We start from the raw sequence: 24,771 nt of genomic DNA on the forward strand, positions 1-24,771 counted from the left end.
TATAAGACATATATGGACACTATAAGATATTAATAATTATTACAATTCTTTATTTACGAATTTAATGTTTTATATAAGAATATGAAATCAATATATCGATTGCTATAAATTGTGTTTTACTAATTATTTATGTAGTATACATTAGAAATTATTATTTATAATATCATTTAGATTATTTAATAAGTGATATTAATTAGTTCTAGTTATCTTTTATTTTATATCTAACTAACTAATTAAAAATAATTAAAAATTGAATATCACTCAACCAATCAAATTATAACATTTTTTCTTAAATTTTCTTTATAATTGACATCTAAGTAAAAATCAATTGAATGACTTCTTATTTAATAAGTATGAGAATTTATATTTCAAAACAAAAAATATCTTTAAACAATTTAAATTATGAAACACATGGGATGCTAATTAACTAATGAAAATTAATTTAAACGTTTCTAAAAAGACAACTTTGAATAGCTAGACCTAAGATTTTTTTTTTAAAAAGAGACCAACATTGAATACATTATTAGGGGTGTCAAAATGAGTTATAACTCATGAGGTGACTTAGCTCATCTCGATTTTTCAAGAGCATGGAGTTTCATGATTGAGTTTAAATTAGATCATGAGTTATATGAACAATCTTTAGTAAACATGAGTTAACTCATGAGCTTTGTCGTTTTTATACTATATATATATATATATATATATATGTGATTTCTATTTTTCTTATGAAAGAAAAATAGTTTCTATAATAATCATATTAATCTTCTAGAATTAAAATTTAAAACCAAAAAGTAATAAATATATATAAATGCAAAAGAATATTGATATTTATCCTCACATCATATATCTTTAGAATTAAAAGATATTCCTAAAATTCTCATGCGAAATATATATATCTTTATGATTTGAATAGATGAAGAGTTTGAAGATGAATCATCACAAGACTCTTATGTCAAATATATTTTTAGATCACCTTTGTTTTATTCAGTATTTAATATTAACGCTTTGGAATTTTAAAATAATATTATTCTATATTTTATTTTTAATTATTTTTATAATTTTTATTTTTTATATTTGATCGTGAATTATCTTATTTAGTTTATGATATTAATGACCTCAGTTTGAGTTTATATATTGAAACTCATATAATAAATGAATTGAACTGAGTTAGCTCATGAAAGACTCGATCTCATAAGCTGAATTGAGTTTAGCTAACTATCTCATTTCGACACCCCATACATTATGGGTACACATTATCCCATCTTTTGATATATTTTTTTCTGTAAACTATCCCATCTTTTGATATTTCTTTGTTTGAATTTTCGTTTCTTCTTTCTTTTGTTTATTTTCACAAGACCTCAAACTCAAGTTTATTGACCCATAAGTCCATAATTACAACTCTGTGAAAATCATATAACTAGATTTGATTATTCAATAGATACTGAAGAGTACTTCTGAAGCTGCTGTATTTTTTTTTTTTCGTTAAAAGACTTTTAGAGGTGATAAAGACAGGTCTTCGTCAAAGTAGTTATCTTCTTAAAGAAGAGTTTAATACACTACTTGTGTTTTTATAAAAAGTGTATAAAATTCTGTTGGTGGGGTGTTTTCTGCCTCCTACCACCTCTTTGACCTTTAATGATGGCCTCATAGTTTGGTCTGCAAAGTGACCAAACGAGGTAAAAAATAACAGTCGATCTTGGGGATATTACTTTCCCTGGGCAACTCTGTCTGGTTGCAGAGAGAGTGGCCGGAAAAAAATGGGGATGGTTTGTGAAGAAGCTATTGATAAAATTCAGGAGCTCATAGATCAAGGTCTGACATTTTTCCCTCTTTCTGTTTCTTCTTTGATTCTCTATTTCAATAATTACTGAATTTGGTAAAGTTTATGAGCAGTTGAAGAGGAGCCACTGAAGAAAACATTTGAGGTATGTTTGGTTTCTGCTGGAGTTAGTTATTGGTTCTCTCTGTTCTTGGAAATGGGTCAAACCCCCATTCCAATGATGCATGAGATTCTTCACAGCTGTCTCATTGTTAAGAATGTATACTTGATCTGTGACTTGAATCTGTAATAGTAGGTGATTGATTCCTTAAGATTTTGCATCTCTCTAAGTAAAAGGAAACGTATTTGTGAATCTGCAGAGAGTCCATCAGGGATACCTGAGGGAGAACTTGAGTCGTTTTCTGAAAGCACGTGACTGGAACGTGAACCAAGCTCATAAAATGGTAGTATTATCTATAACAACACTTCATTGTCTGGTTTTGGGTGACTGTTCCCACACTCTTTGTCTGATTTCAGCGTTTTTGTTTTTGTGCGTGATTTACTTTCAGCTGGTAGAGTGTTTGCGTTGGAGGGTGGATAATGAAATTGACAGTATCTTATCAGTGAGTTACTCGTTTCCTTTTTTTCTTGGACTGTCATGTAAGCTGTGTAAAACTAGATCTCATGGCTTTTGGTTTCTGCAGAAACCAATTGTTCCTAGTGAGTTGTACAGAGACGTACGTGATTCTCAACTCATAGGAATGTCTGGTTACACAAGAGAGGTTAGGCCCCCCCATAGGATAGGCTTCCTCATTTATAAACCCATATCTTTTCTCAACTCTTAATTGGTGTTACCTTATTACCTAGGGCTTGCCTGTCTTTGCTATTGGCGTTGGCCTCAGCACATTCGACAAAGCTTCGGTAAGATTCTTCCTTGTCCTAGTTTTGGCAAAGTTACACAAAATCAAATGAAATGACTTCGTCCACATACAGGTTCACTACTATGTCCAATCCCACATCCAAATCAATGAATACAGAGACCGTGTACTGCTGGTGAGTACATGGAACCTTTTCTTTTCGGTTTCTTTCTTGCTGTAACTGTGTAAAGAAATGTTACAGCCTTCTATGTCCAAGAAGAATGGGCGGCCAATAACCACCTGCGTTAAGGTTCTTGACATGACAGGGCTGAAACTTTCAGCACTGAGCCAAATTAAGGTATGTCCATATCTGCAGACAAAGTTACACCATGAATAATAATAATAATAAAAGGGAAATCAGCCAAAAAAACACTGAACTTTGCAGGAATTGCCAACAGAAACATGTACACTTGTCTAACCAATAAAAGTCTGAACTTTTGTTGACTTATTTAGATTATTAAGAAACTTACGATTGACTGGCCAAATTAGCACACCGTTAAACGAGAGTTAAAACAGCGTTAACCCAACGTTAACTGTTGACGTTAAGTGAAACGACGTCGTTTCGTTTTATTTGATTTGAAAAAAAAAAAAGGTAGACTCCGAGGTTCGAACACAGGTTGTTTGGATCAAATGGCAAGGTATTTTACCACTATGCTAGTGGCACATTCAATGTATGAACAAACACGTTTGCTTTTATTTGGTATTGATTTTGAATATAAAAATTCTCTAAAAATTTAAAAAGTCTTTAAAATTCCAAAATTTTGAAAAATAAAGATTTTTTTTATAAAATTAATTTTGAAATTGAAATTAAAAATAAAATTTTATTTTTACTTTTAAAAATCAAAAATCTTCCAAATTTTACATTTTTAAAAACAAATTCCAAAAAAAGAAAATTTTCATTTAAGATTAAAAAAATGAAAAAAATAAAAAAAATCGAAAAATAACAAAAAAAAATTATAAAGAAATTTGAATCTGAAATAATCAGAATCTATAAAAAATAATTTTTTTAATTTTTTTTTTTTTTATAAAAATGCCAAAAAGAAAATTTTCATTTTTCAAATTATTAAAAGAAAATTTGAAAAAATAAAATAATTCGAAAACAAATTCAAAAAAAAGTGATAAAAATTTTCAAATCTGAAAACATATAATAAGAAACTATAAAAAAAAAACAATAATAATAATAATAAAAATTATTTTTTATAGTTTCTGATTATATGTTTTCCGATTTGAAATATTTTAACTTTTTGGAATTTTTTTCGATTTTTTTTTCAATTTTTTTATAATCCGAAAAATGAAATATTTCTTTTTGGAATTAATTTTTCAGTTTTTAGAAATTTTAAAGATCTTTTTAAGTTTTAGATAATTTTTTTATATTCAATCAGTACCAAATATAACTAAATGTGTTAATAGTTTCAATGATTGAGCCACTAGCCTAGTGGTAAAGTACCTTGTCATTTGGTCCAAACAACCTGGGTTCAAACCCAACTCAATGGTCGACTTGATTTTATTTTGAAATCATGTAAAACGACGTCGTTTCATCTTATTTCAAAACGACGTCGTTTCACCTAACACCAACATTTAACGATGTCATTTTTTCTGTTAAATTTGCTGACGGCGTGCTAAATTGGCAAGTCAACGAAAACATTGTTAATTAATTCTAAAGTCAATGAAAAGTTTGTGTTTTGTTTGACCAGCCCATATGTTCAGGTTTCTTTTGGCAATTCCCGCAAAGTTCAGTGTTTTTTTGGTCGATTTCCCAATAATAAAACCACAAGTTCTTGAATTCATTTCTATACTCTTCTTTATAACTTGGGGTGTGTTCGATATTTTTTGATGCAGTTAGTGACTATTATATCAACCATCGATGATCTAAACTATCCAGAGAAGACAAACACTTACTATGTTGTGAACGCTCCATATATATTCTCCGCCTGCTGGAAGGTAAAAAAAGCCTCTCTTTTTTTTTGTTTCTAAGCTACTCTTGGCAATTATTCATGTATGTGTGTGTATTTATTTCATCCAGGTTGTTAAACCTCTTTTACATGAGAGGACGACTAAAAAAGTTCATGTGTTATCCGGTTCTGGAAAGGATGAGTTATTGAAGGTTTGTATGCATTGCTTTCCTGATGATCTTGGTGTGAGTTGCAAATTTTTATCCAAGTTTTTTCTGTTATTGTAGATTATGGACTACACATCCCTCCCACATTTCTGTAGAAGAGGAAGCTCTGGCTCATCTCACCACACTCAGAGTGCAGACTGTTTTTCTGTTGATCATCCCTTCCATCAACAGCTATACAACTATGTGAAGCACCACTATGAGACCCAGGGACAAGCTGAACCTGCAAAGCAAGGATCGTTCCACGTGGGTTTTCCTGAGCCTGGAGCTGAACGTGTTCAGATAGTCAAAACCATTGAATCTGAACTGCACAAGTCCGAGCACTGCAATGGTCTGGGGAATCCCGTTGATGCCAGAAAAGCAAGTCCATGAAAGAATTTGGAAGATGATGAACCCAGAATGCTTCTGAAGGTGTTCCCTTTCAGTGCCTTCAAATGGGCAAAGTACAACTGAGTACTGAGCACTGAGGTCATCTCCATAGCCCATGCAAATGTAAAGTGAAGCAAAGAGAATAAAATCTTGAACTGTATGTACTCTTGGATTCATGTATAGTAGCAAATTTAAAACAAAGTCTGAAGAAGTGTACCTCCCAATTCACTAAGCATCTGGTTGAGTGGGTAAAGGCAAACATCACTGGTTTCAACAAATTCATTTCGAGTTGTATTAATGTTGGTTTGATTTCTAACAAACTTCCATTGCATCTCTCAAATACAAAGTCAAGGGGTCTCATGACGACACACAAACTTGAACAAATATACACACGCTTTGCGTTCTACTACAGAAACACGTCAACAAGTTGAAGTTAAGAGAGTTGTGTTGAGTTAGAAGACATTAATTGGCATTACATGTTGTGAAACAAAGGCAAAAAGGTTTAAAGCCGTTTCACACTCATTTGGAAACACAGAGACCATTACATGTTGCAGTTATCACTAGACAATCGGGTTGCTCCCCCCGGCGCATGTGTGCATTCTACTTTGTTCCAGGAGGATCAATCAACTTGATCTTTAACTCAATCTCACCCGATTCAACAGCGCACAGCTTTAGCCACACGCTCTGCACCACCTCTCCGTTTATGCAACTGATTGTGCTCTCCCGAGATACACAGTTGTCAGAATCAGGTAACACTTTCCTAAGCGTTGTCTCACCATCAGAGGAGACATGCACTATATGCCTTAGTCTGGCTACTGAGATGAGCGGCTGAAGGCTGAGAGTGGCATGACCCATCTTGTCATCTGCCTTGAACCTATCTTTATCAAACACTTCCTACAACCCCAACATCAACAATCTTATCATCAACATGGTCACAAAAGGAAACATAACGAAGGTGAAAAAGCATACCAATGCGAGAACTGCTGCAGGGTCTTTGAGTGTAAAGCTCAGTTCCTCATCCCACACAGGATTCAGGCAGTTGTTGATCACTTTGGTCTTGGATGACTGCTTTCTCAAGACAGTAAAAAAAAACATTACATTAACAGTATCCTCAAAACCATTTAACCTCAACATAAAAGTGAAAAACAAAGTGTGTTTGTAACTGATAAGAACAGCGAGCATCACCAAACAGACCTCATTCCCCAATTTGACAATCACGTAAGGATCACTTGACTTGAAGTCTCTGATAGCCAGTTTCTTTCCTCGAATAACAGTCACCTGGAGCAGTCCTAGTGGCTCGCCCATCTCAGATCTTACAAACACAACAAGCTACCAACGTTAGGAGAAACCAACCAGTCATCTAAAGCAACTTCACACACTTCTCATGAAGAAAAGAAATAAAGCAACTGTCTTTATTAGTTATTCAATTGAATTTGACCAACCACCAAAAACACAGACAAAGAGAAAGAATCACGGATACACCAAATCTCGAAGGAAAATTCACTCGGTACACAAAGACAAATTCTAGCAAGTAAAAAAGAAAAATAGAAACAATAGCGGAAACCAAGCAACCCAGAGAGATCAAATGCCGCCGCTAATAACTACAGATACGTCTATTTAGTGAGTATGCTAAAGGATTAATATACCTCAAAGGCAATCAGAGCTTGAGCTTAAGAAACACATAAGAACTCTGCAGAAAACGGATAGTTTAATTTTTAAAAGGAAGGCTCAAACTATGTGGACTGAAACAGAAACTCCAGTCTACTACCAAGAGAGTAAAAGGACAACAACGGACACAGGTTTTGAGTTTACGAAATGAAATTTACCAAAATGCGAAAGGGTTCCTTCCTCTTCTTGCTTGGTAGAGATATGAACAGGTTGCTGAGAGAGGAGGAGGAGGTAGGACGCAAAATTGTCACAGTTATCATTTTCTTTATAAAGGAAAACAAATGATGTCATAAAGAGACAGATTCGACGGTCTCGAGACACGAAGGTTTGCAAAAGAATGTTTGACCAAAAAGCGTTAACTGAGTTTTGGAGAATGTAGATGCAACGGTAAACAATTAGAATTACTGCAAATATTAGGTGAAACCTAATCCTCATTTATAAACTAATAATAATACTTCTGAGTCTTTCGTTAATGGTATCGTTGTAAAACTAAAACAGAATTGTTTATCTGCTTAAAATCAGAGTTGGTCTCTGACGACACGCTTTGACTCGGTCTAATATGTAATTTGAGTCCCAATAATAGCTTTTCTAATTCTCCTTGCACAAAACATGTTATTGTGGAATTCTTTGGGAAAGCTACATCCAGAAGACGAACTTTGCTCTAATATCTCGTCGTCGAGAGACTCCATATCAATATGGCCATGGAGGTTTTCCAAGAAAACAAAATAATAAGAGATTCTTCATCCCAAAATAAGAGGAATAGATACAAATCATCCAATTGTCATAACTTTTCCAAAGTAAATTTTAAGAAATATATATGACCCTCACTATATATGTAGTGTAAAACTGTACTAGCATCTTGAAGAAAAATATTTATTTAGAAAATTCACTGAGAAATCATGCGAAATGTAGAACAATGGCGCGTAGCCCACCCTTACTCTTCTACCCTTACTCTTCTTATTTGCGTTTGATTTTCAGTTAATTATGATGGGGTTACCGAACTTCCTCTTTGTTCTCCTCGCCATCTTCAGAAGCCTTTCTGTTTCCTTCTCTGCGTCCCAATCGAACTTAGCTCCTGAAATTAACATTACTTTGTTTCATAACACAGCTCAAAAATACACTACATTATATATCTATGATCATCTTCCTCTTTCTGCCTACCAACAGTGTAATTTTACCAAAAGATCCACAGACTTTCTCGTTGCTTCCAGAGGAATCAAGTTTAGAGAGTTTTTCATACCTTTGGCGTCCCCGTTGAACATACATGAAAAGCCTCCATCTATATCGTCATCTGAGTCTATGACAATCCTACCTTGTTGAAACTACATAAGAATTCAATTTAATTGTATATTGGTCAGATTTTTTGTATGAAGTTCAAAACATGTGTTCTTATTCATTATAGCTGACCGATGTGAAAATCCGACGCAATCACCTGTGTACGAGTGTCTTCTGGTTTTACTTGCTTTCTTGCTGAGCTCTTCTTGAATGTGTTTTGATCTGGTTTCACCGTCTTCCAACCTCCAACTTGTATCTTTGGGGATAAAGATGTCTTTACGGTTCTGGATAATGCAAGCAGTGGTTGTTTCCTTTTCGGTGCAGCATTAGAATTGGCATTTCTCTGCAGCTGATAATGCCCATATGTTAGTAGCAGCTAAGCTTGTAAGCAAAATAGAATTCTGAAGAGAGGAAATGAGTTCAGTGAAACGGAGTTAGCTACATTTGCTGCTGGTCCTTGCTGCTCAGGCAAGTTTTCCTTTGCCTGTTGTTGAACAAAAGCCACATTAATTGCTGAAATTTTTGGCTTAAACACAAAAGAGATGGTAAGGAGGAGGAGAAGACCTTCACTTGTGGTGCTCTTGGAGCATGAGCTATTGGCTGAGGCTTCTTCGAGCTAGCCAAAACCTATAAGAGATTTGGTAGTGGGAATCAAAGCATGGCATATGATAGAACTCTCAGAGGTGTATAGAATTCAGAGTTACCTTGGCTGCTGGACCCCGCTGTTCGGGCAGGTTTTCCTTAGCCTAATGTTTGATAAAGTTTACATTAACTGCTGAAATTTGCATCTAAAAGATGGAAGACATGGAAAGAAAAAGACCTTTACTTGTGGTGCTGCTTGTCCCTGGACTACTTCCTCAGCCATCTCCAAGCTAGAAAAAGTCTGTAAGAGATTTGGTTATGAGAATTAAAGCATTACATATCCTCGCAAATAAACAGAATGACAAAATTCAATATGATAGGACTCCGGCTCTGCTGAGATAGACCAAATACTTGAGATTTGAAACTACAAAATTCTCATGTCGAACCTGAGACTCTCTGGTGAACCTGTGGCAGATTTCCCTTTTCATTTTCTGCAGAGCGGATTCTACTTGTTCCGGGATAGCTGTTAGCATCAGAATTATATTTTGTAGCTTCTCTTCATTGATAGTTTTGCTTAGTTCCTCCAATATCGACTTAACACCTCCATCAAGACTAGCTTTTAAATTTGCTTGTTCCTTTATCTGCTTTCCCAATTAAGCTTAAATTATTAGTATAAGATCACGAAAGCAACAGAAACAAACTGCAAATATTTGGTTCTACCAGCTGCTGAAGTGAAGTGTCTTGGAGAATCAGCTTTTGCTGTATGCGTTCAGCTGTAGTAAACACATGAAACAATGAAGTCAGCTAAGTATTTATTGAGACCGTCACATCAAGTATGGAGGAAATGTTGGACCAAAAAATCTCAATAAGGGAATTACTCTTTTACAATATCACGTTTGTAAAGAGTAAGGCACAGGTAAGAGAAATGGTATGGTCAAGCAATGAAAATCAAAGGTTATACACTTTCCTAACCCCCTTGGTCTGTTTCTATTCCATTGGTTGGCACATACTCTTAATAGAACAGATAGAATTTGACATTTTCAAATATTCGTGTAACTAAAAAGAAAAACAAAATATCATAGAACTCACTTTCAAGTAGTACTTCTTTAGTTCCTCTGTTGGCTTGGATGATGTCACTCTGAACTGAATCCAACATCATCCCAAACTTGCTTAATGAAGTTTCCATCATCCGAAAGCGTTGCTCAAATTCTTCACTAAGTTGAGCTACTCACAGTGACGAGAGGCAGAAAAGGTGAACCATATTAGGGGCCACCCAGTGACAAAAACAGAATGTTTTTTCCAAGCTATATCGTTAAACTCAAAGGTTATCCCGAAACATATAGTTTATTAAGTAGTCAAAGCATATGGTATAAGAGAAAACTTACATTTAGACTCTCCGACTGAATCAGAACTCCATCTTCTCTGAAGACCGCTAGAAGGTCTATACGAAACAAGCTGACTACTATCATCTCGTCTTTGACTAATTGGGGGCAAGCAACTACTAAGCTTCTTCAGTGAGTGATCTCGTTCTTGGGAACTAAACCTCTGTACAGAAAAGAAGATACAAACACAGGTATGTAATCAAGACTCACTGTTCTTATTCAGAAGAAGAAACGGTCTACAATAAAAAGTTCCCTGACGTTAGTTTCTAACCTGATCGGTTATCAGGAGTTCTTCGACTGAACCCTGAGTCCTCTGAGAAAAAAAACCACGCTGAGAGTAAGACGACGGTCCCTGTGAGAACGACTGTTGTGACTGCTGTGATCGAAGCTGCTGTGACTGCTGTGATCGAAGCTGCTGCGACTGCTGTGATCGCGACGCCTGTGGTTCAGACGGTCCAATACTCGATCCTCTGCTAAATAGAAAATCCACACAGAAAGATAAACGCGAATCCAAGTAGCACAATCATTAGCCAACACCCAAAGCGATAGAGAGTACAATCTATCCTCGCCGTATTACTTAAATCGAGGAAGAAACTCCACAAACAGATCATCGAAAATCGTTTCCAGCAGAAACTAAACAAATCCGTTCCGGAAAAGGAGGCGGGAGATTCGAGATAAACCCTAAACAGTGGGAAGCGCTGTGTAATCTCTTCAAATCGAGTTCTCTAACTTTTCTGAGTGTGGTATTCTAGTGAAAGAGATGGCGAATAGAAACCTTAAATTAGGAGGAAACACGGAGATTGATTTCAGATCGCAGGCTTTGTTGATATTCATCTTCATCGGTAGGATCCAACTCGTAGACGAAGAAGAAGCTGTTCTTCAAGTTACTCGCCAACGATCAAGCGATAACTGAGTGAGAGGGGAGAGAGAGAACTCAAACTGAATTTCGAATTTTAAAAAGATCGAGAGAAGTATCACTGTAGCAAGTGTAGCGGAAACCGGGAAAGATATTTATTTATTTTGCCGTTCGGAGACGATCTTTATGCATTGACAAAGCCCAATGGCCCATGGGCCTTTTTAATCGATTTCTAAATACTTTCAGTGAATAGACCTACTTGAATCTAGGGGTGTTCAATCCGGATATCGGTTCGGTTTCGGTCCGGTTTTTTCGGTTTTTCGGTATTTCGGTTAGTAAAATACAACTACCATTCTAAATTCATATTTACTTCGGTTCGGTTCGGTTTATATACTGTCGCTTTTCGGTTTATTCGGTTTTATACCAAAAAAAACATAATTTTTTATTTTGTGATCATATTATATAAATTTTAGAGTCATGTTGTTAACACAGTCATTTATTAAAAAATATTATATGTTTAAATAAAAGAACAAAAAAATAAAAAATGCTTATACCATCTAATAAAATAATCAAATTCAGAATTAAAATCAAAGTTCAAAATGTTGAATAAAAGTAAAAAAAAACTAAAAACAAAACCGAAGCACGAAGACTAAAGAAAGTTTTTCTATTCTTCCATATTTAGCGTTCATCAAATTTATGTTTCTTCGATTGAACACGAATCTCTGCTCATTTATAGATTAAAAAAAATTGTTAAGAATTTCTACTAAATTGTTATCCATCAAATTTATAATTTTTATTTCAAATTAGTCAATTGCTAAAATAAAGCAAAAAGATCAAAAAGAAAACTAAAAAATAAGAAGCATCGGTTGCGATGAATTGTTATTTAATTATACTTCAAATGTTTTACAAATCATGACTTCTTTATTACTGTAAAAAATAAGGTAATAGTTATTAGCAAACAAATTAACTTATGATTTTCATACGTCGTTATAAAATATATACATATTTACATGTTTCTATTTTTGATCGGTTTTATTCGGTTTAATCGGTTATATACCAAACCATATCCAAATCTTACGGTTTTTAGAAAATTACATCTATTCGATTTGTATGGTATATATCAAATCTAAACCACATTATCTATTTCGGTTCGATTCGGTTCGGTACGGTTCGGTTTTACCATATTGAAACAGCCCTACTTGAATCTACACACAAGCCGGTCTCGCCTTGTATAATTTATATTGTTTACAAAAATAAATAATTAAAATAGTTTTAAAGAAAATCATCCACAAATCTTACAGATTACCTACCATCAAAAAACCTCTTCGTCGCTCTCTTCCTCCTCTAGAGTTAAAAAAAAAAGGTTCAAGCTTTCGTCTCCGGTCCGGTGCTTTTCCGGTACCGGAGGACTCACCCCCTCCTTTATCCCTTTCCTTTTTTCTCTTTTGCCTCCTTTCCCCCCGGTTCTTCCTAGGTCGAGATACTTGCTGTTCTGGATCGTAGGTGTCTCCGGAGTTTTCTGTGGCCAAAGGCGGCTCCTTTTTGGCGATTTGGAGGAGCGGTGAGGCTTAGAAAGGCCGTAGGGGAGGGTGGTCGGTTTTTAGGGCCGAGGAGAGCAACCTGGATCAATTTTTCATTTTTAGATCTACGTTTATCTCCTCACGGCGAAGGCGCGTGACCCAGTGGAAACCTTCTCCACCTCGGATCTACCGTCATGAGTGGCGGTGAGACATTCAGAGAAGGAGTACATCGGTCGGCAGAAGATGGTGTTGTTACCTCGGTCTCCTTGGACGGCGCGTTGTAGGTCTAGCTTCAAAGGAGGATTCTTCTGGAGAGGCGAAGCTTAGCACAGACACGCGGTGAAGCTCCACATCCCAGCGTCGGCGATTGAGCAGGGCTCGGCGTGTTCGGCGGTGGAGTTCTCACGCCATTGGAAGCTATGAATGCTGCTCCGGTCCCGATGTAGTCGCCAAGGTCCGACTTTTCATTCCGGGATCCTCTCGGCTTTTGGCTAAGGAGCGGACACTTGACTTCGATAGTGATCGCTGTACATCAGGATGCGCCGAAAGGTGTTGAAGTATTGGGCTGGGCTTGTTATTCTGATATGTGGTTCTCAATGCTTGGTTTTGTTTTAAGGAACTGGTGTTACAGTCTATCACTCTCGGGCTCTCAGTGTGGTCGGCTCGTTGTGTCTTAGTAGAGGTTGAGAGGCGCATAATCGTGTAAACAACTGCTGAGAGTCTTAAGCTGAGTCTGATATGCGCCCTGGTGTTGGTACTGCTGGTTCTTGGGCTGAATTCCTATCATTCGGGAACAACAGTTTGCTCTTGAATTGATCCCCAGACTTAGTTTCAGCTCTACTTGGTATTGGTTGCGGTTATCGTAGTCTTTTTTAGGGAGAAACCTATCCTGAAACCCTCAGATATTTGGAGAGGAGTATGCGTCGATTTGGCGATGAAGTGGCTGGCCGATACAATTCTTCTGATCTCTAATCCAGCTGCAAAGTTCTCAAATGGAAATCCTCTCTCAATAACGAGAAGAATCTCCATTTCGGTGTTGAAGCAATGACTGAGCCTAAAAGTTAAATTAATAGATCCATTTGCTATGTATTCTCTTAGAATTCTCATTATTGGTCTGTTGGCAAAGGATAGGTTTTGTAATTAGTGGTAGAATTGAATGGTGTAAGAGACGGTTCATTCCGAGTAGTGGGATGTTCTTGTTCTCGTAGTGGTGAAAAATGCAACATCGGATTGATTCGGGTAACGTAGGATCCTTCTAAGTGTTCCTGGGTGATACTAGATCCCGGTGTTGTATGTGGGGTAAAAATCTTGTGAGGTTGTAATCCCGTTACCATGTTTTGGATAATGAAAAGTTGAAGTTGAGCCAAAAAAAAAAAAAATCTTACAGATTACCTGCAAATTTCAGCAAAACGATACGAATCGATTATCTTTTTCAGACTTTATGGAAATCAAATTTCAGGCACTATGTGGAACGCAACCTGTTCTCATCAGTAAGGGTTTAAATCAACCAGCTACAGCTTAGGGAAAAAAAAAGTTGTAAAAGCCTAAAATGAAAATGCATAATAAGCACAAAAGATCATATATGGCCAACAGTAATGTGCAATGCCTACAAGTACAAGGCTACAACACAAGAAGCGTAGAATAAGAAAGTGGGAAAGTATTTGAGCAATCGTTTTAAGGGAAATGAAAGGGTGTCAAGATACTACAGAAGAAAACATGAAACAGCCATGCCCTACAAATTAACACACACAGAGAGAGACTAACAATACATGAGCAAATAAGTATCTGGAGGAGCTTCTTTTTGCTTATCATCCATTCCATCATGGTGGTTAGAACAACTATGTATCACTAAACTCTATGAATCTCACATCTTTTTTTTTTACCATAGATAATAAACACCAATACTAATAGAGGCCAAACACGGCAACTTCTTTGGTGTATTTATTCTACATTATGGCATGCAGAAACCTATGCTGATTTTCTCGAGCTTGACTTGGCCACTTTACTTTTCCACGCTCCCTGCACAACATCCCATTCAAACACATATCAGAACCCAGAAACGCTCTACTCATCTCTCTGTCAGACACAAAGCTAGTCGTAAGTTTTTAAGAGAAGGGTAGGTAAATACCAGAGTCTCATTGTCAGAGGCCTCAGAATCCCCAGCATCTTCTTCAGCTTCAGTCTCCTCTTGTTTCCCCTCAGAATCAGACTTGTCAACAGCAGTTTCTTTCTCCTCAGAGTCCCCACTCGACTCTGCGTTTGCCTCCTGCAAATCAGCTTCCTCATCATCCTCGCCTTCTTTCCTTGACTTTCCTTCTGATTCTGATTTCACTTCGTCGGCCTCCCCACCGTACTTCGGTTCCTCTGCCATCTGCTCCGTGGATGATTCCATTTTCTCTTCAGTTGTTTTTTCAGCAACTTCACCGACTGCATTATTTCACAATATAACAACTCAGAAACAGAAAAACATTGCACTGTGTGATAAGGTTATCAAACAGTTTTTATGTATGTAGACGGTCATGAAAGGATTTGAAGCGGGAAGAGCTAACAAAACTTGGGGGCATATGATTAGAAGATGTAGTTCAATGGAGCTTACCTCCAGAAGATCGGTTTTTCTTGGTTCTAAGCTTTGGTTTCTCATCTTCTAAAGATAGACTACTAGTTGTGCCTTCCGGTTCCTTACGTTTTATGTTTTTCTTTGGAGTTCTTTTCCCTTTTGGCCTAGATAAGACAACGGTAAGGAAAAAAACAAAAGGTTCAACACGAATGCAGAAGATAAGTTAAAAAGATAAACAAAAAGCAAACGAATGATTTAGACTTCTAATCACACAATTTCACTTACGTAGTAGGAATTGGGTCTTCATCCCTCTGTGAGCCATATGTATTCTTACGCTTTCTTTCAGAAGATCTATAAAGAAGAAAGTAATGGAACAAGAGAACAAGATTGCTGTGTCAGAAGACTGAAGTTGCAAAGTGATATTGCCTTATGTTGCAGAGTGTAAGTCTTACCCTTTCTTATTAGAACTTCGCTTTTTTGATGTACTAGACTTCTGCAGAAGGTAAAATAGAGAAAGAATACTTATTAAGCTAACATGAACGGCAGATGTATAGAAATAGTAAAGATGGATATTGTCACGCAGAAAATGTCAGAACCTTAGCGGGCTTTGCAGCCGTCTCTATGAGCTCCCACTGTTCTTTATCTAGGCGAAGAACTTCGACATCTCCATCCTCATAAAGTATCTGCGATACCACAAGGACAAAGTACAGGGTTGGATGGACCAACTACCCCAAGAAAAAGACAACAGTCAAGTACTGAAGGCTTACCACATGTTTCTTTTTTGTGGAATCATATGACTTCACTGTGCCTTCATAAAACCTATTGATTACACCAAGATGCAACTTCTGGTAAGAAAAATTCAGGAAAATAATACAACACTCTGCTGGAAATGAATAACTAGTTTCTTCAGACTGTGCCTTTGCATGGCTGTCCAAGTAATATGCGACAACAACTCTTGTACCATTTTAAGGACTTCAAAAGGGGAAAAAAAACTCCACAAAGGGAAGAGTACAATGAGATCACATTTTCACTATCAATCCAAGGAAAAGTAGGTACTAAGAAAGTGTGTACCGTTTATCCATAGGCCACCAAATTTCTATTCTGCAACCGATGAGTTCATCAGTAGCCATTTTCTTTTCTGTAGTGGAGCACTGCACGATAAATCAGGCCAGGATATAAATATTTGTTATCACTTATCATAATTTCAGTTTTTTAAACATCAATGAAAGGTAAACCTCCGCACCTTAGCCAGTCCAGTGATGCCTTTTCTTTTCCGCTTCATCATTGATCCAGAGGCAGACTTCAGTTTATCACCATTTTCTGCTGGCTTCCTCTGCTTCCATTTAAAAAAAAATTTTCAGAATAAAAAAAAACTGAATTTGATTGCAGATAGTAAACAAGCGGCCTGTAAACTATTGGTGATTTTTACCCTTGCACCATCTTCGCTTTGATTTTCCGTATCAGTGAGACCCCAGTCAGATTCTGAGTTCCTTGATTTTGCTGAGAAGCTTTTCTTTCTCTTTCTGGAAGATCTGCTTTTTCCCCTGTCCGATTCCGAGGAGATATTTGCGTCCATATCACTCTCTTCAAGCAACTCTTCTTTAGAAGGTTTCGGTGGACTGCTACTTGAGAACTTGAAAGGACTATGTCCTGAAGATGATCTCCGGCGTTTAGGGACAGAAACTACTGATGCTGCATTACCAACACTCCTTTTGTTAGCCTTCTGATCACTATGAGATGTGTCTGCTCTCTCGACAGGGGAATGTGTGTGTCCATTACTTGATTCAAACTTATCCACCTTTAAGTGATCCAGATTTATCTCCCTCACCATTTTCAAAACATCAACATCCTCCTTTTTAGCATTCTCATCATCCTCAGCTGGAACAGATTTATTCTTTTTTTCCTTTCTGCACTGAGCTCTCAGACGCTCTACAATTTTCCCCAGAGGAAGTTCATTCCCATCACTATCTTCATTATCCATTTCCTCATTCTCTGAAGTTTGGGGTATCACCTGAAACAACGACAGATATAAATCAATACAAAAATCACTAGACATTGCACTGCAACTGAGATTTTAAAATTGAGTAACATACAGCTGAATCAGTATGACTCTCCAACATAAGCGAGCTGAAGTGTGCCAAGACGCTTTCATCAGCTATCCACAATGGCTCTTCACCAACCTGTTCGAAACAAAATGCAATGGGTTAGCAAACACAAACCAGTACGAAGTACGAGACTAAACAGAGTAAAAATATAAGAAAAGATACTAGACAGTTCAGATCGCCAAAGATTACTTGAAGCAAGCTCATCGTAAAATTAGAAATCTGAACCAGGGACAAGTTCTTGGTTGTTACCTGAGACTCGTCACCTTCATTTTTTTCAGAAGGTTTGTACAGCGCTGGAGGCAGCGATACTGGCGTGAATTCCCCTTGTAGATCGAGCTCTTTCTGAGTTAAGTGTTTAACTATTGACAGCCCAAGCTCGCAGAGAGCATGTGAGTTCTGTTAACATAAGTTATGAGAATGTCATGTCCATGGCACCATGCCAGGGGCAAGTTGCTAAAAATAGTGATGACATTGCTGTTTTTAACAAGCTCAAGGAAAGGTTTTACCAACCTTTGACTTTGTTGCATCAGAGACATCTTCGGACTGTTTTATACTACGGAAGATAGATATAATGGTGGGAACACACTCATGTTCCTTGTCACTATCTTCAGCCTTCTCATCTTCCTCTTTATGGAGTAACATTGAAATTATCAAGTGTAATTGTCTGAAATATACGATCAGAAATAGAAATATAAAATATTAACGAAAAAGATCGCTAATGTCACAGTAATAGGCAAATCAAAAATATTTTTACCGATATATCGTTTCATATTCCTCCACATCCTTGCATTTCTCGACGTCAGGACAAGAAAGATGTGCGAGTGCGTGAACCAGATAAGGAAGGATATGTTGAGGATAGGGAGAAACTGAACTTGCATCAGTCTGCGCAGAGACTTTCCTCGATTTTGTTTGGTAAGAATGTTGAATTATATCAGCTAGGTTCTGTTTTTCCTGTTATGCCAAGACGCATAGTTTAGTTAGTTAGATTTAGATTAACAACATTCTCAACTCATAAACATCGTATATGTGTACTTAAGTAAAGGGAGATAGCATTACCTCCTCTAATACAAGAACATTTGATCCAGTGATATCAAATAAGAACGAACATGCATACTTTGTCTCCAAAACCCGATCCTTTACATACTGATGAACTTTCCCTAGAAATATTTTCTTAGCCGTAGGAAATGATATCTACATGAGGTTAAGAAAACTTGTTAAAACAGAACCTCGATCAGATGTAGGATTAGCCTGAAAGGTGCAAATCGGAAAAACAAAGAGAGATTGAAGGAAGGTACCTCAGGGGTCTTTAGTGTTAAGTGGAAGATATCAACCGGGATCTTATCGTCCCAGTGCCTAGAAAGGCGAAGGACTGCCTTTGCAGCAGCAAGTTTCAAATGGGCCTTGTCAACAGAACTGTAAAGATGTTGAGCATGAGTGTCTCCAACTTTTTACACAAAACATCTTAGCATGTTTAGCACTAGTGTTTACCAACCTTGATTCTATATCTTCAGATACTTCCCCAAAGGAAAGAATGTTTTTTAGTAATTCAAGAAGGTCATCAACACCCGTACGTAGATGAGCATCCTTGAAAGGCAAGTAGCTCTTAACCAACGTCTTAATCCCATAAATCTATTTTACAAAACAAAAAGTTAATTAAATGGTAAAGAGAGAAATAACTTTATCAACTTCGACACAAGGTCATTTGCTACTATAATTCAGAAATCAGTTATAAGAAAACTTTCAACAGATACCAACCTTAAGTTGACATATCTCACTTTTGTCATCCCATGATAAGTTATCTTCGTCTGCAGCTACCTGCAAAGGGGAATAAGTGTCTTCCGGTAAGAAAATGAAAAGAAAACTGGAACACAGATAGTGAGGTTTCGCAGAAAACAAAACATCAGTAATGCATACACTTTCGCTTTTGAGGATTTTGTCTCTAATAAACTCGACGACCTCGGTTTCTCTAGTCTCAAAGACCGGCATCGCAATCTGAGCTATGCACCCAAGACTCTGAAGAACGGATGGCTGATGTCTCTTGTCATCAAGCATGTCCACGAGACCCTGCAAATTACAATTCAACAACTCCATATAAACTATATCTATGCAATAATTTTAAGAAAGAGATCAATGAGAAAACAGAACTTCCACCTTGTATAGAACAGAGAGCGACTTCAAGCCATCATCCTTTGTAATTGATGCTAGTGCATGCACAGCATACTTAGCCTGCTTACGATTACCTTCTACGCACATTCTCTCCAGTAACAGGTCCACAGAACTTCACATAGACAATAGGAGAAATATTATCAATCAGAAAAAGCAGGAACCTAATAAATGACGTGAACTCCATGCTGGATGATATATATATATATGGAAAGAGTTCAGGACTTTCACCTCGCTGAAACAATGAGATTCTCCCGAATAGTACCACCTGCCTTCGCCAGAATTTTTAGAGCACCTTCCTTTATAATTTCATCATCATCTTTAAGGAAACCTATCAGTTCTTCTTCGGCACCGTCAAACAGTGATGGGCAGAAACTTGCGAGAAGCTAAAAAATCAATGCACAAGCATCAATTTGGTGTACTTGGTTATAAGTAAAAGAAAAGTAAGATATGCCAGGGAAGTGATTACCCCTAAGAAGTCCATGCAAGATTGAATTCCTGAACTAGTTTTAGAAGACTTTCTAGCAGAGACTTCCGCTAATATCTCTTTCACATATTCTTTGCTGAATAGCAGATAAGAACACTTTATGGAGAGAGTGCCGAGAAACTCATACAGAGAATGCTTTTCAGAAAGTATTTTAAGCATATCATCCTGCACAAAAAGTAAAACCACAACCAAGTTGTAAGGTTACCGAAAATTCATCTTAATTTACTTACAAACTTGTCGTTATTCTCACCCGAATCTTGGACGCTTGCATTATGCTAGTGTTGGGATCAAGCAGAGTATTCAAAATCTTCCAGATATTAGCATCTTTCAGTTGATCAAGAATCAAAAAGTTCTGCTCGGTCTTTGCGGGATCAGAAAATGCACGTGACATAACTCTGAATCCAAATAGGATCTTTTTCTGCATCTCGGGAGAGTCAGCACTCTGCATTGAACATAAAGTTACAGTTGATGAAAATAAGAATAATCAATAAAACCCAACCGAAAGTCGAGAAAAAAAAAAGTTCTGGTCGAACCTGTTGCTTGAATGACAAATATTTTTGCATTTCTTGTTGTACCCTAAATATCAAAAAGAAAATCTTCAATACCAAAAAGGAAAGGACGGGATGATAAAAGATCATGCAAAAGTATTATGTACTAAGAAAAATCATCAAAGACACACCTTTGTCTTTGCTCCAGTATTTTCTCAAAAGCTTTCGTCTCCGCATTTTCAAACCCGGAAAAGATTTCTATCCAACGCTTAACTTTATCACTAACAGAGAAATTACTTGGAAACAATGAACTGCATAGAATATGTTCAATCGTATCTGATCTGCAAACCAAATAACATAAGTATAAAGATGTGAACAACGTAAATATATAAGAAGAAAAAGGCGGCCGAATCTCAAAAGAGTTCTAGATTAATGTCCTACCTGAAATCTTTGTCATAAAGACATCTCAAAACTTTGCCAGGAATCCAATCAAAATCGCCAGTGCCGACTTTCCCTTCAGTACACCGTAGGCAATATACGCGGAACAATTCAGTCAACCTTTCCATTGTGTATGTTTTTACGAGCATCTGACAGAAAAAGAACAATGAGTTCGAATGAATTTAAGTTGGTATGTAACTATCTGAGACCCCAAGACTGGATATGTATAGAACTTACAGCTTTGTCTCGAAGCCGCTCAGCGACTAGCTTTATAGTGTCGATTGGAATCGACGTCAGTTCACTCACAGCCACATCACAGATAACAGCAACAACTTGTTTGCGGATATTCTCATCATAATCCAGGAGCCGGTCACGAAGAGCAGCTACAAAAGGATTAACACTTTAAGATTAGTCATTTCGAATGTACACCAATGACATGATAAAGAATGGCTTACATATAATTTGAGAAGCCTCAGCTCTTGAAGGATCAGAGAGCAAGCAATTCTTAATATGGTCAAGGATGACCATTCTAACTTCAACTACTCTATCAGTCAGCCTTTTCAGAAACTCCAAAAAGATTGAACTGAACTCTTCGGAGATGACACGTCCAGGCAAGGAAAACAACTCTCCAACCAATCCAACCGCTTTCAAGCGAGTTTCCAAGTTGTCAGCCTGTACATGTTAATAGTGCGCATTATGTATTTATTCAATTCCATATATTAGAAAAGATGAGTCGGAACAGCAAAGGGATAAAAGTGACTATTCAAACGTAATACACAAAAGCAAAAACACTGAGGCATGGTTCAAGTCATGATGTGTTTGATATCCAAATAGAGGTAAAAGTGCAGAATAACAATGTACCAAAAGCTCTCCAGTGAGATATGGTGCAATTCCGGATAGGGTCTGTGGAGCACAGCGGTACAAATCATAGATAACCTCATGGTAGTCAATTTGACTGCTGGAAAACCGGCTATCTCCAGAAACTGAAGAGATAAGGAACTGCTTTATGTCAGATTCAACCTTTGGCGCACACTGCTCTATGACTTTCATAGCGAGTCTCCTTGCAGCATCTGTAACATCCTGCCATCATGAATCAAGAAAATGAGTGGCCTGTTGAACTGTACAGCAAAGCAAATCCTAAACTATAATAATATCAGCCAACGTCAGAAATGCTCACACTTCTATTTCTGCCAAATTTAGAGAGTAGGATTAGTAACAGCTGCTCCTGTATATCTTCGCTCTCTTCTAAGAGAACAATCATTATACTTTGCATTGATGAGAGAACAACCTCCGGGTGGTCATCTCTGCATATACAGATATAAAACAACCTTTCAGTATGACGCCCCATAGAAAGAAAAAAACACACAAAAAAAAAACAACCATAACTAGTATTAAGCTAGATTAAAAGTGAAACCCACCTAGCAACATCGAGAAATGTAGTAAAGACATCTTTCACCAGACCATCGCACTCCAGATCCAACATGACTACACAAGACCTGTACTTTGCAACCGTTTCTAAAATGACAACCCTCCTTCCAAATGATGGTCCACCGACATCATCCAACCCAGAAAAGGCACTGACAATCAGTTGAAAGATATCCTGAAACAATATCAAGAAAGGGAACAATCAGCAGTGGATATGTCTGTGATGACGCTTACAGAGGAAATTCATGACGACAACCAACCCTCATAATATCATCACTGTAAGGCGCTTCAGGTGCTGTAATACGAGTTATCTCAGAAACGCAACTTGCAACAAGAAGCTTGACATCCTTGTCTTGATGCTTGAGAATTTCAGGTTTAGTAATTGCATCAAGAAAAGGCTGGATGGACTTCAGCACTGCTGCTGGTGGAGACTGCTCCAACTCAGAAAGACGAACAGAAGCTTCCTGCATGTAGCAACACAACAAGTTAACGACACTGGGGTTCTTAAGATAAAGCCTCAAAATGAGCACTACCACATCATCAGAGAGAAAATATGATTACTTTTCAAGGAGAGATGTATCTTATAAGAGTAACCCGACAAATTCACCTCCAACTATACCACCCAAAAGAAAAATCACACATTTCCACGAAGTGATTGATAAAACAAACATCTTAGCCAAATAAAAGCACTAATCTCTTGCATCTCAACTGAAGATAACACGATTTGATTTCCAGTATAGCAAGAACTCAAGGAAACCAGGCATGAACTTTTAATAGCCGAACCCTAAAAACTTTGACATCAACCATCATTCAAAAGGATAAGTGCGTAAACATAAGCAATTATACAACACACCTTGAAATGGTCAGGTCTCCTAAGAAACAAAAATTGCAAAACCTAGTAAGCAAAAAGGCGAACAATTCAATACCAAGACAAGTCTAAGTGGCCATTCACATGCATCTTCCAATCGGAAAGGAGCAAGACCCAGTTTCAAATCGTGACCTAATTTTTTCAAAAGCAATTTATATGAAGGGGCACGCAAATACAGCTCCAAAGAACACAAACTAGCTCCATTAACCAACATTACCAAGAAAGGACAACCTACGAAGCTGAAACATTCCCTCTAAACTAAAAATCGGAACTTTGTTCACCAGAGGATAAAATTCATGAGAATTAGAGAGTAAAAACTCACCTTAAAGAGTTTGAGCAACGAATCTTTGGACGAAGGAGGTGGGTCAAGCTTCGATCCGAGCTCTTTCAGCAGCTCCTCCGGCTTTTGAGCCATTACGAGCGAAACAGAGAACACTTAGCCTAAGATGTGCTCTTCTCTCAGAGCCAGAGCACCGTAAACGAAGATGGAGAAGACGAAGAAAAAAAGGGTTTCTTTCTTGTTCTTTGTTGGTTTCTATTTTGATGTTCAGAGAGTCACTCTTTCGAACACATCCGATCTGAGCGCTCTCTCCTAACCAAAAAAAAAACAACAGGCCGATTTGCTGACTTACGGGTTTGTGTCTCTCATCGCTTCTCTATTTTCCCTTGTTTTTATAATTATGCCCTCCAGTTTTCTTGCATTTGCTCTTTGCCTCATCTAAAGCCCTTGGGAATGGGCCCAAAAAGGCCCAACAGTAAAAGCCTTTCAGAAACAATGTCGTTTGGTAGCGCATTCTGTTTCCTTTTTTAACGATTGCTCAGGACGGGCCAAAGAATTTGAATCCAACACGAACAAAAAAATAATACTGAATTTGAACCAAAATTAATTAAATATCCACATGAATTTAAAATTTTAGTATTCAGAAAACCGAAAAAATTGATATTTGATTAATATTGAATAAGAGACTATACATACAATTAGACCATATATCTTTCATCCAAACATTCAAAGTTATTCAAAAAAAATTATCATATTTTTTATACTCGATTATGTTAATTTTCATTAATAGTAAAAGTATGCAATAAATGAAAAAAAAATATAAAAGATTATCAGAATGAAAATGGTGTGGACGATCTATTCATATAATTGTGAACATCATGTTCCACTTTTTTAATTATCAAACTATAAGAGAAAAATTTCTGGTATTTATATACTATTAAATAAACAAAATATATTTTAAAAATAAAAATATGATTTGAAATTATTATTTTAATTAATTTTCTGGAAAATACTCACTAAAATGAATAACCACATACATATGCATGTAAAATTGATTTATAAACCAAATCGCCTTAGTCTAGTGGTGAAGAGATTCCAGCTGGAGTTTCCGCCTTGGGTTTGAGTAGCATTGGCCACCCATGAACTCTTTAAGTGGTAAGAAAATCCGGATTTTTGTGGGTTTCATAGAATTAGACTTTGGACATAGAAAACTTTTGGAATTCTAACAGTATCAAAAATAAATGATTTATAGAAAAATTCATCTAATGTATGATCTTGATTTGTTTTATTTGTATGTATATATATATATATATATATTATTATTGATTTTATTATTTATTAATTTAATTTAAGGAAAAAATAGAAAAACTAAAATTCAAAATCTAAAATCTAAATCTAAAATCACCATTTAAGGTTTTTTCCAAAAACTAAAATCTACTGGAAAATTAAAAAAATAAAAACTAAAGACTAAAATCTAAAAACCAAAAAGTAAAAATTAAAAATTAAAACCAAAAAC

At 36.6% G+C, this 24,771-nt stretch overlaps 4 protein-coding genes across 7 annotated transcripts; 1 reads left to right on the forward strand and 3 right to left on the reverse strand.

Annotated features, from left to right (window-relative positions):
* Nucleotides 1-1,581: 1,581 nt before the first annotated feature.
* Nucleotides 1,582-5,385, forward strand: LOC108848379 (SEC14 cytosolic factor). The gene is made up of 11 exons (XM_018621733.2): nt 1,582-1,812; nt 1,894-1,925; nt 2,140-2,223; nt 2,329-2,382; nt 2,464-2,541; nt 2,627-2,680; nt 2,753-2,812; nt 2,879-2,974; nt 4,516-4,617; nt 4,700-4,780; nt 4,856-5,385. The coding sequence occupies exons 1-11, from the start codon at nt 1,758-1,760 to the stop codon at nt 5,162-5,164; spliced, it is 1,005 nt and encodes a 334-aa protein (XP_018477235.2). The 5' UTR covers nt 1,582-1,757; the 3' UTR covers nt 5,165-5,385.
* Nucleotides 5,386-5,658: 273 nt separating this feature from the next.
* Nucleotides 5,659-7,142, reverse strand: LOC108848380 (protein C2-DOMAIN ABA-RELATED 11). 2 transcript variants are annotated; one of them, XM_057009837.1, is made up of 5 exons: nt 6,988-7,091; nt 6,808-6,851; nt 6,356-6,473; nt 6,131-6,226; nt 5,659-6,055 (listed from the first exon to the last, which is right to left on the reverse strand). In XM_057009837.1, the coding sequence occupies exons 3-5, from the start codon at nt 6,464-6,466 to the stop codon at nt 5,762-5,764; spliced, it is 501 nt and encodes a 166-aa protein (XP_056865817.1). In that variant the 5' UTR covers nt 6,467-6,473; nt 6,808-6,851; nt 6,988-7,091; the 3' UTR covers nt 5,659-5,761. The 2 variants fall into 2 exon arrangements, with proteins under 2 accessions (XP_056865817.1, XP_056865818.1); XM_057009838.1 differs by lacking the exon at nt 6,808-6,851 and having other exon boundaries at nt 6,988-7,142.
* A 641-nt stretch (nt 7,143-7,783) lies between these two features.
* Nucleotides 7,784-11,055, reverse strand: LOC108835122 (putative recombination initiation defects 3). 3 transcript variants are annotated; one of them, XM_057007873.1, is made up of 13 exons: nt 10,844-11,055; nt 10,340-10,538; nt 10,072-10,231; nt 9,776-9,910; nt 9,407-9,459; nt 9,133-9,327; nt 8,925-8,987; nt 8,809-8,850; nt 8,669-8,731; nt 8,547-8,588; nt 8,262-8,453; nt 8,070-8,151; nt 7,784-7,904 (listed from the first exon to the last, which is right to left on the reverse strand). In XM_057007873.1, the coding sequence occupies exons 1-13, from the start codon at nt 10,906-10,908 to the stop codon at nt 7,804-7,806; spliced, it is 1,392 nt and encodes a 463-aa protein (XP_056863853.1). In that variant the 5' UTR covers nt 10,909-11,055; the 3' UTR covers nt 7,784-7,803. The 3 variants fall into 3 exon arrangements, with proteins under 3 accessions (XP_056863853.1, XP_056863854.1, XP_056863852.1); XM_057007874.1 differs by having other exon boundaries at nt 8,931-8,987; nt 10,340-10,541; XM_057007872.1 differs by having other exon boundaries at nt 10,340-10,541.
* A 3,049-nt stretch (nt 11,056-14,104) lies between these two features.
* Nucleotides 14,105-23,617, reverse strand: LOC108849206 (sister chromatid cohesion protein PDS5 homolog A). The gene is made up of 33 exons (XM_057006777.1): nt 23,298-23,617; nt 22,368-22,571; nt 22,101-22,282; nt 21,860-21,986; nt 21,544-21,762; nt 21,138-21,354; nt 20,920-21,065; nt 20,686-20,831; nt 20,436-20,585; nt 20,290-20,332; nt 20,007-20,198; nt 19,739-19,921; nt 19,501-19,655; nt 19,258-19,384; nt 19,021-19,170; nt 18,862-18,921; nt 18,599-18,735; nt 18,402-18,519; nt 18,163-18,297; nt 17,861-18,057; nt 17,617-17,770; nt 17,356-17,502; nt 17,095-17,181; nt 16,431-17,012; nt 16,245-16,334; nt 16,073-16,152; nt 15,769-15,820; nt 15,598-15,684; nt 15,454-15,494; nt 15,287-15,352; nt 15,041-15,165; nt 14,573-14,871; nt 14,105-14,463 (listed from the first exon to the last, which is right to left on the reverse strand). The coding sequence occupies exons 1-33, from the start codon at nt 23,388-23,390 to the stop codon at nt 14,413-14,415; spliced, it is 4,842 nt and encodes a 1,613-aa protein (XP_056862757.1). The 5' UTR covers nt 23,391-23,617; the 3' UTR covers nt 14,105-14,412.
* Between the last annotated feature and the right edge of the window lie 1,154 nt (nt 23,618-24,771).

This window comes from Raphanus sativus, chromosome 4 (assembly GCF_000801105.2).
Source record: "Raphanus sativus cultivar WK10039 chromosome 4, ASM80110v3, whole genome shotgun sequence".
NCBI lineage: Eukaryota > Viridiplantae > Streptophyta > Magnoliopsida > Brassicales > Brassicaceae > Raphanus > Raphanus sativus.

Excerpts from the sequence above, each read along its gene's own strand:
- LOC108848379 (XM_018621733.2), top strand. The coding sequence starts at position 1,758 with ATGGGGATGGTTTGTGAAGAAGCTATTGATAAAATTCAGGAGCTCATA. Across the intron at positions 2,383-2,463 it reads AAATTGACAGTATCTTATCA|AAACCAATTGTTCCTAGTGA; the intron begins GTGAGTTACTCG and ends TGGTTTCTGCAG. Across the intron at positions 2,681-2,752 it reads GCACATTCGACAAAGCTTCG|GTTCACTACTATGTCCAATC; the intron begins GTAAGATTCTTC and ends GTCCACATACAG.
- LOC108848380 (XM_057009838.1), bottom strand. The coding sequence starts at position 6,466 with ATGGGCGAGCCACTAGGACTGCTCCAGGTGACTGTTATTCGAGGAAAG. Across the intron at positions 6,227-6,355 it reads TTGTCAAATTGGGGAATGAG|TCATCCAAGACCAAAGTGAT; the intron begins GTCTGTTTGGTG and ends TTGAGAAAGCAG. Across the intron at positions 6,056-6,130 it reads CTGCAGCAGTTCTCGCATTG|GAAGTGTTTGATAAAGATAG; the intron begins GTATGCTTTTTC and ends TTGGGGTTGTAG.
- LOC108835122 (XM_057007872.1), bottom strand. The coding sequence starts at position 10,908 with ATGAAGATGAATATCAACAAAGCCTGCGATCTGAAATCAATCTCCGTG. Across the intron at positions 9,328-9,406 it reads ACACTTCACTTCAGCAGCTG|ATAAAGGAACAAGCAAATTT; the intron begins GTAGAACCAAAT and ends TTGGGAAAGCAG. Across the intron at positions 8,152-8,261 it reads CAGAAGACACTCGTACACAG|TTTCAACAAGGTAGGATTGT; the intron begins GTGATTGCGTCG and ends ATTCTTATGTAG.
- LOC108849206 (XM_057006777.1), bottom strand. The coding sequence starts at position 23,390 with ATGGCTCAAAAGCCGGAGGAGCTGCTGAAAGAGCTCGGATCGAAGCTT. Across the intron at positions 21,066-21,137 it reads TGAGGCTTCTCAAATTATAT|CTGCTCTTCGTGACCGGCTC; the intron begins GTAAGCCATTCT and ends ATCCTTTTGTAG. Across the intron at positions 17,013-17,094 it reads AGAGTCATACTGATTCAGCT|GTGATACCCCAAACTTCAGA; the intron begins GTATGTTACTCA and ends TCGTTGTTTCAG.